The 17,475-nt window shown below is 33.0% G+C and overlaps 1 protein-coding gene across 1 annotated transcript in view; it reads left to right on the top strand.

Moving 5' to 3' along the window:
• Positions 1-17,021, top strand: part of LOC143050756 (uncharacterized) — a 67,547-nt gene extending 50,526 nt beyond the window's left edge. Inside the window, exons 13-16 of the mRNA XM_076223875.1 lie at positions 8,920-8,967; positions 9,146-9,193; positions 14,053-14,091; positions 16,926-17,021. Coding sequence (XP_076079990.1) covers positions 8,920-8,967; positions 9,146-9,193; positions 14,053-14,091; positions 16,926-17,021 — 231 coding nt within the window. The remainder of the gene's footprint in view (positions 1-8,919; positions 8,968-9,145; positions 9,194-14,052; positions 14,092-16,925) is intronic.
• The last annotated feature ends 454 nt before the right edge of the window (positions 17,022-17,475 follow it).

The following is a 17,475-nucleotide window of genomic DNA, read 5'->3' as shown; positions in this document are numbered from 1 at the left end:
TGATTTCAACCTATATATACATGTAGCTGCTCTTTTTCCTTTGATGGTCTGATTTAATAAGAAATGGCTACTGTATTAATGTATAAGAGAGGAACAATGATGAGTTTATATAAATCAAGGAAACCACTTATATATATACTAAACAAGTCCATCTATCAGTAAAATACAGAATATTGACAAAATTTAGCCCTGAAAACTGAATCTTCATACAATTCCGTGAATATTTATAAACAAGAATGTGTACTTTGTACACGAATGCCCCACTCGCATTATCATTTTCTATGTTCAGTGGACCATGAAATTGGAAAAAAACTCAACTTTGGTTTTAAAATTAGAAAGATCATATCATAGGCAACATATATACTAAGTTTGAAGTCCATTGGACTTCAACTTCATCAAAAACTACCTTGACCAAAAACTTTAACCTGAAGCGGGACAGACGGACGGACGAACGAACGAACGAACGGACGCACAGACCAGAAAACATACTGCACCTCTACTATCGTAGATGGGGCATAAAAATACAAAGCATAACCAAACGACAGACCAAGAAAATTGATGAGAAACAATACCGCATCACAGACTTTCTTAAAACAAGCCTCTTAAAGTTTAACTATACTGTAATCAATGAACGAATAAATGTCGTTTTTCTAATAACTTATGACGTTGGATTGCTGTAACGACAAAAAAATAGTAGCTTATATTTTAAGCAATATAAAAGTTTGAAAAAGATTTGGCAATAATGTGTTAGTGTGTTGTGAAACCAACAAGAAGAAAATAATGGCATAAAACAGCGATTGAAAAATTTGAAGTCTAAATACCTATTTCTAAGGTAATTTTTCCTCTGATTGTTTACAAAATGAACACTTTACAAATGTAAATATGTGGTATACTTTATATCCTTATCTTTCTAAAGTCAAACAAGTAGTGTTCCAAAAATAAATGCATAAATAAGAAAGCACAACGCCACTGATATTGGTTTTTTTTCTTAACATTTTCTTCTCATACCTTCTTCAAATCTATAACGTGTTAACATTTTTCAAAATCAGTTCGTAATCATGCTAGATGCGAAAGTAAACATATCTGATAATACCATTTTTTGATCCCTTAAATTTGAAAATCAAGTGCAGTAAATTTAAAAAAAAAATCTACTAATTCTATGTACTGGCATAGGCTACATGTTCTATACGCTTTTCATTTTCTAGCATCCTACATTTTATAAAATTAAAAAAAAAAAATCAAAGTAGCCTCATCTTGTAACCTAGAAATCTTTCCATTCATAAGCTTAAAAACGGAGACATGGTCTTACAAACAAATACTTAAGTTCTTTATTTCGATATGTTGATAACATCATAATTCGATCATTATTGTTAATTTCCTCAATATAAGTGCCCAAATAACTACTATACTTTTATCAATGATTTTATAGATTTTGATTCACAAATTATTTTTTTTCAATTGCAAGTCACATAATCCATCCAATCATGCCTTCTCTATATAAATCTGACTAGTATTGATGATGCTTTTAATGTATGTTATGAACATAAATATTATCGAAGAGAAAATTCACGACTTAAATCATCTGATGATATCACACCTCCAGTTAGTTTATCTAGCATATTTACCTTTCTCATTTGAGAAGAAGGCTTTAAATGATGCTTTCAAAATGTGATATTCTATTATCTACCACATTCATACATTTATTTAAATAAGAATCAAGAGATTTTGTATTATTTTTTTCCCCGTTTACACCACTTTTTTACAAAATGAGGAAAGAGCATTTTTGGTGACTTGACGACACTGTTTCAAATATATTTTTGATGGAGAACGATATTTTGGTCCTTTTTTCAAAAAGTTTTTAATCTCTCTTTCCTGGACGAGATTGAAGTCCCCTGTAATAACATGACCATAAAGAACATATCTTAACTTCGATGATTCACAGTAAAATTGAGAATGGAAATTGGGAATGTATCAAAGAGACAACAACCCGACCATAGAACAGACAACAGCAGAAGGTCATCAACAGGTCTTCAATGCAGCGAAAAATTCCCGCACCCGGAGGCGTCCTTCAGCTGGCCCCTTAACAAATATATTTACTAGTTCAGTGATAATGAACGCCATACTAAACTCCAAATTGTACACAAGAAACTAACTAATTAAAAATAATAACAGACTAACAAAGGCCAGAGGCTCCTGACTTGGGACAGTTACTTGTTGCAACACTTGGAACTTTCACAATAATAAGGCTCTTCTACCTCAGGAATAGATTTTGTAAATATTGTATGCAATTTGTGGTCCTTTATTCTTTCCCTTAGCCTCTTTAGGGCTAGAGTGTTGATATAACCATCATACTCTCCAAGTACAACCGCTGCAGTACCGATCCATGTCTTGAAACAAAAATACTACAGGGAAATTGTTTCTCTGTTATTCGATAAAAAGCAGTTTATTCGTCAACACATAAAATCACACACTTATAAAAGTAATTCCATTTTGTTAGTATATCTTGTATGAATTTATTACATAACAAATCGCAACTGACAGCCCAGCTAACAATGTTACGTTATAATTACGTCGTGACAACGTCATGTTTTCGTCGCATTGACGTCAGGTTATTACGTTGTATTTACGTAAAAGTGTATGGTTTTCTTGACGTTGTTACAACGTCGTACATGAACGTTGTGGTGACGTAAAATTACGTTTCTACAACGTTATTCCTGACATTACAACGTTTATATCACGTTATGTCGATGTTGTCACAACGTCATACATCAACGTTGTGGTGACGTAAAATTACGTTTCTACAACGTTATTCCTGACATTACAATAACGTTTATATCACGTTATGTCGAGGTAATATACTTGCACTTTTATATTATGCTATATAATTGGCCCAAAAATGATCATATATATATATATATATATATATATATACACACATAGTATCAACTGTGTTTTGGACTCTAGATGATATATGTTGGTGTTATTCTCTGAAGGAATTCGTATATTCTGCATGGTCATCTTTTTTTGTGTAGCTTCAATCGAATTACTGTTTCAGTTGTGATATAACAGAAATGAATCATAGGGCCATCCATAGCTGAGTCGCTGCCTATTCGTATGCAGTTCTTGATAGTTAGTGCTTGTAAAATTAATATGCATTTATTATTTATGTTACTCTATAAGAGGGATGTTGCCCCGGTCTCTTTTAACCCGTCTTTAATTGCTGCCTATAAGATATGGGATTTGCCCATTGTTGAAGACCGTACAGTGACCTCTATAGTTAATTTCTGTGTCGTATGGTCTCTTGTGGAGAGTCTCATTGGCAATCATACCACATCTTTTTTTATATTCAATTTATTTCATCGTAGTATACATTCTCATTTAGCAACCCCAAGGGTGACTGGGGAATAGAAATATGGTCACTTGGTTTTTTCTTCTCCCGACCGGCAGCAAAACGCTTGCCGAAGTGGGGCGTCCGTTTGGCTGTGCGGGATGTATCAAGTTCGCAGTCACGTCCGGTCAGAATGGGGACGTTAAATCCGATGTCTCGTGTAAAGAGAGTGCTACGCTCTTTGCACGTTATGAACCCTTGCAACAACCCTTTGAGGGGTCCGTAGGTGGCCTGTTGCAAGACAAAATTTCTGTCTGTATCCAATATACCCTCATTTTCCAGTGGCAGTCAAAATTTCCCCGACCATCATTCCAAATGAGCTCTATCATAATAAGACCTACCTATTGTATTTATTGTTAATTTATTCTCGTCCTGAACATGCATGAAATATTTGCCACTGAACGTTAAGCAACCAACAATCAATCAATCTCATTTAGCATGTTCACGTTCTGAATATAATATCTGGCTAGCTAAATCCCCTCCCATGAAAGTTATAAAAAAATATATAAAAAGGAAATAATGCCTGTGTATCAAAAAGTGAAGAATTGATCGTTAACTTTGTTTATTTTAAATTTTAAATGTTCTCCTGGGTCCCTGATAGTGGTATTTCCGGATCTGCTGCAATTACCCTCTTATCAATTGGTTCCTGCAATGACAATACAAAACTTATTTGTAGAAAAAGTTAAATTGTAATTATTCTAGGTCTAACATTATTGCAAATAAATACTAGGTGTAGCTGTGTGTAAGACGTGGCTTTCCAAATCTCCTTGTAAAACACATAAACCACATAATTATATATTCAGTTAAATTCAATGTTACCCTTTATTGCCCCAAAAGAGTATCTTGATCTTCACAATGCTAGTTACAAATACATATCTATAATAACAATTTCTTACTGAATTAAAAAAAAATATCTAACATAGAATACAAACAATAATAATTTTGGGAAATAATCCAAGATAGGTTGCACAATACGGGGGAAATAGGGTATTCTTACCTTATAGCGTGTTCCGCCTGGTTTTAAGGGTGCATGTTTAAAGGTTCCCCCTATCAATTCTTCAATTATCTGATGTCCTTGCTGAGGGGTAGTTCTTCATGTAAGACTCTACAAAAATTGACATTGATAAAATTTGCATAGTGATATTTTATATAATTTAAAAATGAACCTTAGACTGTCAGGGAGCAACAATTAACTTCAAGGAGAGTCATCCTTTTTTCTTGAGTCCGATTTTTTTTCGCGCAAAGTGGAAACAATTTTATTTAATTTTTCAACGATATCAATCAAATTATTTTGTTTAAATCTAACACTATAAGCTAGTTATGGGAGGAATCTTGATTCAGAATATTTTTTGTCCTGTATTCGAACTGAATATTTTGTTTCATCAATTTGGAAATCAGAAGAAAAAAAAAGTTAAGAAAAAATCCATGACCCCCCTTTTTTCTAGTTAAATGATGGTTTCCTAATTGCAAAGGCAAATTTGGTATTTTCATTAAATATTTATGAGTTTGAAGCTATATGATTGATATTGTTACATTGCATAATCATTTATCATTTATCAAATTAAATAAACAGCTCCTTAAGTTATTTTTTTTTTAGTATTTTTCACATTATGACATATTCCAATCTTCATTATGACTGATATATCGTTTTAAACTTCACAAAGAACCGGTAAAATAACAAATTCACAGTATTGATAGTATTGCCAGCGCCGACATCGGGCAAAATAGCCATTACTTTTGAATTATGCTATTTATAGCTCGCTTTTAATCGAGATATTTTAATCAGATTATAATTACTGTTTCACCGGCAAATTAGCCACTGCCAAAATATAAAAAAATAAATATAATTGGAAATTATGATCAATAAATGTACGTTTTACATTTACAAATTTGCCATATATATGTCCCAGACCATATGAGTATTTGGAGAGTACGGTCCGGACCGTATACGTATACTCGTACGGTCCGACCATACGCGTGCGGTCGGACCGTATGAGTATACGCGTATGGTCCAGTACGAGCTGACCATACATGTTATTGGATCATATGGTTTACATTTAAACCATTATCACAATTCTTTATTTTTATTGTTATTATAACAGTTAGATGGACGTATTTTTTGGCGTTTACATGTTTGCTGTTCATGCATGTTCCCTTGCATTTACATTTTTGTTTGTAAGTTGCTAAATATTGTCTTCCCACATGTTTACTTCCGATATATTCAATTTCAGTGATTATATAATTCAATTAATGTATTACTTGTCGACATGTTAAGACATACAAGAAATTAACAGATTTAATATAAAGCGGGAATTTTTTATTTCAATTACATTTGAACTTTTTTTTATATAAATTTGAGAGTTATGTTATCTTGATCTGTTATATGCATTTGCATTAAACTTGACCAACTTCTTAATATTAGTTCGACCGTATGAGTATTTTTTTTAAAAGTACGCAAACGGTCCAAAAACTCAAGAGTGGGGCGCTAATATTCGCCGTGGACACAATTTCGCCGTTTTATGATTTTGAGGAGTAAAAACTTCAAAGGATGGATGAAATTGAAGAAATATGCCGGTAAATTATATTGTTATAACAAATATGATTATTTTTTAAATGAGACCAAATTTCGGCACTTACCGCAACGATTTTAAGCCAATTTCCTGAATGAAAAAAACGATTTCAAAGAAGTATTTCTTTAGTAATTCTTTGACTTATTGCCCTAAATTTCAGTTTTTTACACCTTTCAAATGTCTGCTATTCATCTGTAATGAAATTTATTTGATAAATATTGTTTAAAGCTGCAGTTATTTGGTTTTAAATAGATGTGTAACAACGGCGAATTTGTGTCCCTTTGACAAAACATCAGGAAATTTCAACATTTCAAATGATTTTTCTCAAAACAAACACGCTTTAAAGCTTAGAATATTTTGACATTGAAGTTATCTTCATATAGAAATATCAGTATACTTCAAAACATGAAGACCTGAAGATAAACTGAAGAAAACATGGAAAATTCCAGGAAAGATATGACGAAAATGAGCACCCCACTCTAGATACGGTCTGGAACATACATATTATATAAGATTAATCGTTGACTATTTATTCAGTCATTTTATATATTTATAATAAAAATAATTTAAGGAGCAGTGGTATGATTTTTTTTTGTTAATTATATTGTCCCTTGCAAAAATAATTAATTATAATAATCTTTATTGCAAAATTACACCCATAATGATAAGGGTCAAGCAATACAAACAAACAAATTTACATTTTTAATACAATGGAATACAATGAAATACAATACAGTATAAGAGAACATATTTTAAAAGTTCAATTATAAATGTATGACTGTATAAAACACAATCATGAGCTTGTCTGACATGGGTCTGACCCCCTCAGTTCTAAAGATAATGTATTTTATTTAAGTGTCACATACTCGTCTACAGATGTTTATATATACAATATAATATACATTGCACAATAGTAAGATAAGACAAATACCCAGCCTACATAGGCTATGAGACACTGTACATACATGGGACAAAATCAAAAAATTTCCTATCATTTCATCCAAAATAGAATATTTCTCAAAAAAAATATTACGAAGTAACTGTATGAATGGTATGAGCGATTTATATAAAATAGATACCAAAAGATGTAAAAAATGTTTGAAGTTTTATTGTTTATTTAGTCATAATTTTCTTGAGTTTTGTTTTCATCATCTGATGAGTTAAACACAAATGCATTTTTACGATTTTAATTTGGTAGAATAATAGCAAACTTTTCAAGAAATACTTTTCTTTGTGTTCATCTCGTCAGAAAATTAAAATGAGCATGAATTTTTTTTTTTTGCCATAGAATCAAGACCGCAAATATAAAAAATCGACAAAAGGACCTTAAGAGCTACGTTTTCGCAGCTAATGAAATATATACCTATTTAATCTAAAATGTTTAAAATTATCCGGATTTTTCAAATAAAGTTTTTTGTAAAAATAATTTATAAAGCAAGAGTACAACAAAATTTAATTTCTTATCTATCTTCTTTCATGCACGTGTTGTAAAACCAGAATAGTGGTGCGATATGTATAGATTATCGGGTTTTCTACACGCTGATATCGTAAAATATAAGCTGCGAGCCACAATGTGAACCTTTTTGACGAGCGGCTGATATTTTTCGACATTTATACAAAGAAAACCCGCATTGTGATGTTGCTGATAAATTCACGTCTCACATTGTGATATCGCTGATAGTGATAATGCTTGGAGAACAAAAATCATGCTCAAAACACGAAATCCTGTATTTTGACATATACCGGCCGCTTGAACTTTTGACAATCACATTTCCAATGTGGCGTCAGATATTTTGTTTTATGACGTCAAAATTTTACGGGAACATCATTCTGTTCCTTTATAGTAGAAACTTTATAAAAAGTAAGAAGAAAAAACAAAAGTTAAAGTTAAAGAATACAGATAAATGTACTTACGTTGAATCTAATGTAACTCCAGTGGCTTGGTGAATGGCGTTTACTTGGAATATGACGTCATCACTTAAATAGCGTCACAACTAAAAGCCCTAACAACAGAACCAAAATCGGAAACGTTACGTACGGCATTTCCGTATCTTTTTTTAACATGTTTGAATCAAAAGAATAAATTCGTACAGACTTCGTCCCCTTTCACAGGTAATGCCTGCCTCATATCAAATATCGTTCATTAGTTCTGCCAATAGAAACAAGACAAATTAAAATTAAGTTTAGTGCATAATAAAAGAAGAAATTGTGCTATTGTAAATTTTAGAGATGTCGATATTTACGTTGCAACAACGTTTTAATTACGTGATTTATTTGATCTATGTACAGTCCATGTTGCAATTATTATTTTTTTATTATTATTATTATGATGTATTATTGATGACAAAAAAACATCGTTCCTCTTTTATAATAGCGTAAAAATCAACTTATCGACAAAAAATATGACGACGTTGCTATAACGTCACAGATACGTGACAGATACGTCGCAATATGACATTGCAACAACGTAATATAAACGTTATTATAAACAATAATAACGAACGTTATTAAAAACAATAATAACGTTGTCCTAACGTCGGTTCTACGTCGTATCTGACGTGACGTAAAATTACATTCTCACAACGTTGCAACAACGTCGTACTAAGGTAACGTCAGTCATGACCTTCCAGCGACCAATACATAACGTTGCGAGGACGTCATGTGTTTCCTGGGAGCATATATATTATTGAAATCACATCTGGAGTTTTTTTTTCTAACGGATTAAGTTCATTGCATGCTTATTCATCCAGACAACAAATAACCTTTTTTAAAACAAATAACGATATAGCAAAAAAACAATACAGACGAAATATATGAGCTGTTACAGTCATATGACTACCTTGTTTCCATCATAACTGCAAAACAATCTTTACAAAGCATAAAAAATCAGTAACATTCCAAACTTAATACCGTATCAGAGAAAAGACAATTACTTGAAACCACTGTCTTTTTTTTTTGTAGGATATTAATCAGTTTAAGAAGAAAAAGAAAGAAAGTATCACAGCATTGGTAAGTTAATTTAGAGATAAACAATACCGTAGCAGAGAATATACAATTACTTGAAACCACCTTCTTCAACTTTTTCTATTCTGTAATGAGTTAACGGTAAATGTCTTTATATGATAACTCTGGATGTCAGATTCATGTTATAATAAACAAATAATAACTTTCTTTTTTTTATTTGTAGAATATTGATCGGATTGGGAAGAGAATTGGAAAAAGTAGCAAAGCATTGGTAAGTTATTTTAGAGATATGAAATTATTACATTCCTTATTGGCATTACTTTTCTAACTAGTCGGGCAACAAACAGTGGCAATATGGCCGAAATATCGATAGGGAATTTACAGTCACTTCACGTTTCCGATATTTCGAGTATTTTAAACGCAATACTTCGGATAAGTCGGCAGCGCATATAATAACAATGGTACGCCTCATTACCTTTCAATTAATACAGTGTTGTCGTTCAAAAAGGAAGATGTGATAGTGTTTAGTAAAGAGCAGCTTCTTTGTTTTTTTCCGTGATTCCAAAGATGCCTATAAATGTAGCTGCTTTTTTCAGGAAATTGTACTTGGATGGTCTGATTAAATACAAAAATGATACTGTTTTGAAGTATATATGAGGGAATATGGTACCTTTTTTTCTTTTAATGTCAAACAATTGCATGTGGTGCTCAAATAATTTAATGAACACATAAAAACACACAATGCCTATCTGTATTTTTCTGGGTTTACCCTCAGTCAAACGATCAAACGTATTTCATGTCAGCATTTTTGTCAGGCAAAGTTGGCTTTAGATGAAATTGGCTATTTATTTTAGGTATTTTTAACATATAGCTCTTCAACGATTTTCGGTACTTATACATCTTCGGATTTCAAGTGTTTGGCTTTCAGCGTTCCTGATGAAGGTAAATTCAGAAAAGCGCTTCGGACGCAATAAATTATTAAACGTGTTGTTTTATATTTTTACATCACTGGGTCGTTACCTCTGCTGGTGGACTATCAGTCCCCGAGGGTATCATCAGCTCAGTAGTCAGTGCTTCGGTACTGACATGATTAAACAAACTTTACTAAAATTGTCCGTTTATAAATTTTGAAATTAATATGAAACTAAGGTTTCAACTCCCTCAGGCAAAGTTGGCTTTAGATGAATTTGGCTATTTATTTTAGGTATTTTTAACATATAGCTCTTCAACGATTTTCGTTACTTATACATCTTCGGATTTCATATGTTTGGCTTTGAGCGTTACTGATGCAGGTAAATCCAGAAAAGCGCTTCGGACGCAATAAATTATTAAACGTGTTCTTTTATATTTTTACATCCCTGGGTCGATACCTCTGCTGGTGGACTATCAGTCCCTGAGGGTATCATCAGCTCAGTAGTCAGTGCTTCGGTACTGACATGATTAAACAAACTTTACTAAAATTGTCCGCTTATAAATTTTGAAATCATTATGAAACTAAGGTTTCAACTCCCTCAGGCAAAAATGGCTTTAGATGAATTTGGCTATTTTTTTTAGGTATTTTTAACATATAGCTCTTCAACGATTTTCGGTACTTATACATCTTCGAATTTCAAATGTTTGGCTTTGAGAGTTCTTGATGAAGGTAAATCCAGAAAAGCGCTTCGGACGCAATAAATTATTAAACGTGTTGTTTTATATTTTTACATCACTGGGTCGATACCTCTGCTGGTGTACTATCAGTCCCCGAGGGTATCATCAGCTCAGTAGTCAGTGCTTCGGTACTGACATGATTAAACAAACTTTACTAAAATTGTCCGTTTATAAATTTTGAAATTATCATGAAACTAAGGTTTCAACTCCCTCAGACAAAGTTGGCTTTAGATGAATTTGGCTATTTATTTTAGGTATTTTTAACATATAGCTCTTCAACTATTTTCGGTACTTATACATCTTCGGATTTCAAATGTTTGGCTTTGAGCGTTCCTGATGACGGTAAATCCAGAAAAGCGCTTCGGACGCAATAAATTATTAAACGTGTTGTTTTATATTTTTATGATATGATAATACATAAATACACCCTTATAAAAATAAAGATCTTATGTCTCCATCTGTATGGTTTTTAGATTAATATCATAAAATGCTGGTCATGAATAGTATATTTTGTACCTTGGATTTTTTAAATGATCAACAAATCACAACTGGCAGCATATATGATAAGAAGTAGTAATTATATTGTTTCTACTCAATTGAATTTAACAAAATCTGCAAGCTCATTCATAAGTACCACAAATTACTCTTTAAATAAAATGCTGTAGCAAAAAACCCAAGAAGGAATATGTAAAATGTGACAGTCACAAGACTTCCTCTGTTTATATGTTAGTTGAATTACAATCTATAGAAAAAATAAAAAGATCAAAGCAAAAGATCAATTGTGTATATCATAAAATGACAACACATTACAAAAACACAAAACAACAAAAAATTGCTAATCAGCAATACCGTATTACAGTATTGGCAGTTTCTTAAAACCAGCTTCTTATACTTCAGTAAACTTATGATGTTGGATTGCTGTTATAATGAACAAATCTCAAATATCTTCATGGAGATAAGAATTAGAGGTAACAAAGCGGTAGTCGTGTTCTGTATTTGGCAAAACTTTTAGGAATTTCGGTCGTCAAAATTTCAACTTTGTACATTGTTTCGTCCTTTTTAACTTTTTCTTTTAAATCACGCATCACTGTTGGGTCTTTTTTTTACGAAACGCACGTCAAGCGAAAATACAAAATTTCAATCCTTGTATATGTGATGAGTTCATGGTTGCTTGTTGATATATGATAACATTTTAAAGCTGAAATAAATATCAACTTAAGAAAATTACTTTTTTATACCCACTGTTATTTCTTTATTGAGTGCATCAAACTTGAGATACTATTCGTACGAAAATATTAATCGAGATAAATCGAAACCATTTGTTTTAGTGTCAATGTAAACCTGCGTCGTTTTATATAAAACTTTTACAATAATACTGTTATTGCTGTATGCATTTAGTTGAAAAGTCCTATATTCGTCATAATATTATTTTTTTATCATTCATCCACATCTTCAAGTTTACCTGTGACATGAATTGAGATTTCTTCTTCTTTGAAAATAAGATATTTTTATCTCGCAGATAAATGTTCAATTGTTAAGTTTCTAAAATTAATGGCTAAGAACAATATGTTTTAAATATTCAGCTACATATATCACTTACTTCAAATATTATTAAACTGATACATTTCGTTGAAAATTAAAAAAAATCATGAATTAAACTGATCATGTCAGTTGGATGAGAAGCTGAGCATTGATTTAACCATCATTCACTCCAAGTACAACCATTGCAGCACCGATCCATGTTTTGAAAATAAAAGAAATACAACAGGGAAATTTCTTGTTTCTCTGTTATTCTGATAAAACGCAATTCATGTCAGCAGTTTATTTGTCAACACATAAAAACACACACCTATAACAGTAATGCCATTTTATTCTCACCAATGAAGCGTCGTATACATGTATCCTAGAATGCCAGTCGAGATTAGTATGTCAAATATTTATTACACAACAAATCACAAAGAACAGCATACATATGATAAGAAGCATCATCTTCTTTTTCTAAGGAAGTTAAGTTCAATGCATGCTCACTCATCCATACAACAAGTAAATATATTTGAAACAAAATAACGATGTAGCAAGAAAAAAAACCACAGACGACATATATGGGCTGTAACAGTCGTATGACTTGCAATGTAGCCATCTAAATTGCAAAACAATCTTTAACAAGAGTGCACACGCTAAAATGTCTCGCCTTTTATACTAATCATTGATATTATGTTGAAAGTCTTAAGTATAAAGCTAAGCTTTATTACAACTGTCACATAAACTAAACATTAACCAAGATAACTAAACAAAGACCAAAGAACCTTGAAAATAAGGTCAAGGTCAGATGAACCATGTCAGGCAGACATGTACAGCTAACAATGCTTCTATACAACACATATAGTTGACCCATTACTAATAGTTTAAGAAAAATAGACCAAAACACAAAAACTTAACACTGTGCAATGAACCGTAAAAATGACGTCACGGTCAAATAAAACCTGCGCGACTGACATAAAGATCATAAAATATTTCCATACACCAAATATAGTTGACCTATGGCATATAGTATTAGATAAAAAGACCAAAACTAAAAAACTTAACTTTGACCACTGAACCATGAAAATGAGGTCAAGGTCACATGACATCTGCCCACTAGACATGTACACCTTACAATCATTCCATACAACAAATATAGTAGACCTATTGCATATAGTATGAGAAAAACAGACCAAAACACAAAAATTAACTATAACCACTGAACCATGAAAATGAGGTCAAGGTCAGATGACACCTGCCAGTTGGACATGTACACCTTACAGGCCTTCCATACAACGAATATACTAGCTCTATTTCTTATAGTATCTGAGATATTGACTTGACCACCAAAACTTAACCTTGTTCACTGATCCATGAAATGAGGTCAGTGTCAAGTGAAAACTGTCTGACAGACATGAGGACCTTGCAAGGTACGCACATATCAAATATAGTTATCCTATTACTTATAATAAGAGAGAATACAACAGTACAAAAATTTTGAACTTTTTTTTCAAGTTGTCACTGAACCATGAAAATGAGATCAAGGACATTGGACCTGTGACTGACGGAAACTTTGTAACATAAATCATCTATATACAAAATAGGAAGCATCCAGGTCTTCCACCTTCTAAACTATAAAGCTTTTAAGAAGTGAGCTAACGCCGCCGGATCATTATACCTATGTCGAGCTTTCTGCAACAAAAGTTGCAGGCTCGACAAAAAGCATAACAAATCTACCCGAGAAACGAGTATGTAAATAATAGCATTACAAGACTAGAAAACTGATAATAAACAATACCTTATCAGATAATAGACAATAACTTGAAACCACCTTCTTCAACTACTTCTATTCTGTAATCAGTAAATGATAAAAGTCTGTATATGATAACGTATGAAGTTACATTTGCTGTTATACAAATGATATCAACAAATTTTAAATGTCTTTTTTATATTTGCTAGGATAATGACAACAGTGATGAAGAATTTAAGAGAGAATGCGTAAGTAGTTGCATATGTATACTACAGAGGTAGTTATTACTTTTCTAGCGTGTAGGGTGTAGGGGAACAAACAGTGGCAATATCGCTAAAAATGTTTTAGTAATTCCCAGTCCATTCAAGCTTCCAATATTCCGAGTTTTCATCCACTAGAAATAGGTCAAATTAGACGGTAACACCAATGATAACAATGTGACAACTCATTGACTTTGAATGTATGCAGCGGTGAAGAGTTAAGGAAGATAGGCTTCTGTGGGTTTTCTCCGTGATTTCAACATGTTTATACATGAAGCTGCTTTTTTTCCTTTGATGGTCTGATTTAATAAGAAATGGCTACTGTATTAATGTATAAGAGAGAGACAACGATGAGTTTATATAAATCAAGGAAACCACTTATATATATACTAAACAAGTCCCTACAATTCCGTGAATATTTATAAACAAGAATGTGTACTCAGAACACGAATGCCCCACTCGCACTATCATTTTCTATGTTCAGTGGACCATGAAATTTGGGTAAAAACTCTAACTTATCATATCATAGGCAACATGTGTACTCATAGTTATCAGAGGTACCAGGATTATAATTTAGTACGCCAGACGCGCGTTTCGTCTACATTAGACTCACCAGTGACGCTCATATCAAAATATTTATAAAGCCAAACAAGTACAAAGTTGAATAGCATTGAGGATCCAAAATTCCAAAAAGTTGTGCCAAATACGGCTAAGGTAATCTATGCCTGGGATAAGAAAATCCTTAATTTTTCGTAAAACTCAAAGTTTTGTAACAGGAAATTTATTTAAATGACCACATTATTGATATTCATGTCAACACCGAAGTGTTGACTACTGGGCTGGTGATACCCTCGGGGACGAAACATCCACCAGCAGTGGCATCGACCCAGTGGTGTAAATAGTTATCAGAGGTACCAGGATTATAATTTAGTACGCCAGACGCGCGTTTCGTCTACATAAGACTCATCAGTGACGCTCATATCAAAATATTTATAAAGCCAAACAAGTACAAAGTTGAAGAGCATTGAGGATCCAAAATTCCCAAAAGTTGTGCCAAATACGGCTAAGGTAATCTATGCCTGGGATAAGAAAATCCTTAATTTTTCGTAAAATTCAAAGTTTTGTAACAGGAAATTTATTAAAATGACCACATTATTGATATTCATGTCAACACCGAAGTGTTGACTACTGGGCTGGTGATACCCTCGGGGACGAAACGTCCACCAGCAGTGGCATCGACCCAGTGGTGTAAATAGTTATCAGAGGTACCAGGATTATAATTTAGTACGCCAGACGCGCGTTTCGTCTAAATAAGACTCATCAGTGACGCTCATATCAAAATATTTATAAAGCCAAACAAGTACAAAGTTGAAGAGCATTGAGGATCCAAAATTCCCAAAAGTTGTGCCAAATACGGCTAAGGTAATCTATGCCTGGGATAAGAAAATCCTTAATTTTTCGTAAAATTCAAAGTTTTGTAACAGGAAATTTATTAAAATGACCACATTATTGATATTCATGTCAACACCGAAGTGTTGACTACTGGGCTGGTGATACCCTCGGGGACGAAACGTCCACCAGCAGTGGCATCGACCCAGTGGTGTAAATAGTTATCAGAGGTACCAGGATTATAATTTAGTACGACAGACGCGCGTTTCGTCTACATAAGACTCATCAGTGACGCTCATATCAAAATATTTATAAAGCCAAACAAGTACAAAGTTGAAGAGCATTGAGGATCCAAAATTCCAAAAAGTTGTGCCAAATACGGCTTAGGTAATCTATGCCTGGGATAAGAAAATCCTTAATTTTTCGTAAAATTCAAAGTTTTGTAACAGGAAATTTATTAAAATGACCACATTATTGATATTCATGTCAACACCGAAGTGTTGACTACTGGGCTGGTGATACCCTCGGGGACGAAATGTCCACCACCAGAGGCATCGACCCAGTGGTGTAAATAGTTATCAGAGGTACCAGGATTATAATTTAGTACGCCAGACGCGCGTTTCGTCTACATAAGACTCATCAGTGACGCTCATATCAAAATATTTATAAAGCCAAACAAGTACAAAGTTGAAGAGCATTGAGGATCCAAAATTCCAAAAAGTTGTGCCAAATACGGCTAAGGTAATCTATGCCTGGGATAAGAAAATCCTTAATTTTTCGTAAAATTCAAAGTTTTGTAACAGGAAATTTATTAAAATGACCACATTATTGATATTCATGTCAACACCGAAGTGTTGACTACTGGGCTGGTGATACCCTCGGGGACGAAACGTCCACCAGCAGTGGCATCGACCCAGTGGTGTAAATAGTTATCAGAGGTACCAGGATTATAATTAAGTACGCCAGACGCGCGTTTCGTCTACATAAGACTTATCAGTGACGCTCATATCAAAATATTTATAAAGCCAAACAAGTACAAAGTTGAAGAGCATTGAGGATCCAAAATTCCAAAAAGTTGTGCCAAATACTAAGTTTGAAGTCGATTGGACTTCAACTTCATCAAAAACCACCTTGACCAAAAAACTTTAACCTGAAGCTGGACAGACGAACGGACGAACGGACGAACAAACGAACGAACAGACGGACGAACGAACGGAAGGATGCACGAACAAACGGACACACAGACATAACCAAACGACAGACCAAGAAAATTGATGAGAAACAAAACCGCATCACAGATTTTCTTAAAACAACTCGCTTAATGATTAACTATACTGTAATCAATGAACGAATAAATGTCGTGTTTCTTCTAACCTATGATGTTGGATTGTTGTTACGATAAACACATATCAGTTGTCTAATTTTATTTATAGGAAAAGCTGTCGTCGAAGATTTTGCAGGAAAGTACGGAAAAGGTAGAAACAAGTAGCTTATATTATAAGAAATATAAAAGTATGGAAAGATCCTGATTTGGCAATACTTTTTTAGTGTGTAGTGCGACCAACAAGGAAACATTGAAAATTTCGCAGATTCTATAAAGATATTTCGAACAATTTACAAGCTTATCTAAAAAAATTATCGCATCAGTGGATAAAAGTAGCACCAATAACTACAATAATCTGACTTTGTGCAACATTGTTGCTTGAATTCTGATGACATTTTGTATGTGAAGTGAGTCTACTACGTTTTTTATCGTGACTCCTAATATGCTTACAAAGTTTATCTACAGGTTGTAGGTATCCCCATAGGCACTAATTGTGCCCCTTCCATAGCAGACTTGTGTATACACTTGTGTAACGAATCACAGTTTATGACTAAACTCCGTAAAGACCTTTCGAAATTGCGTTTACTTTATAAATTCAACAATACTTACTGTTATCTTGATGATATTTTTTCGTTAAATAATCAAGAATTTTCTCAATA

The sequence above is a fragment of the Mytilus galloprovincialis genome, chromosome 11, assembly GCF_965363235.1.
Source record: "Mytilus galloprovincialis chromosome 11, xbMytGall1.hap1.1, whole genome shotgun sequence".
Classification (NCBI taxonomy): Eukaryota; Metazoa; Mollusca; class Bivalvia; order Mytilida; family Mytilidae; genus Mytilus; species Mytilus galloprovincialis.
The sequence above is the reverse complement of the archived record's forward strand: the minus strand, read 5'-3'. Positions and strand labels throughout refer to the sequence as shown.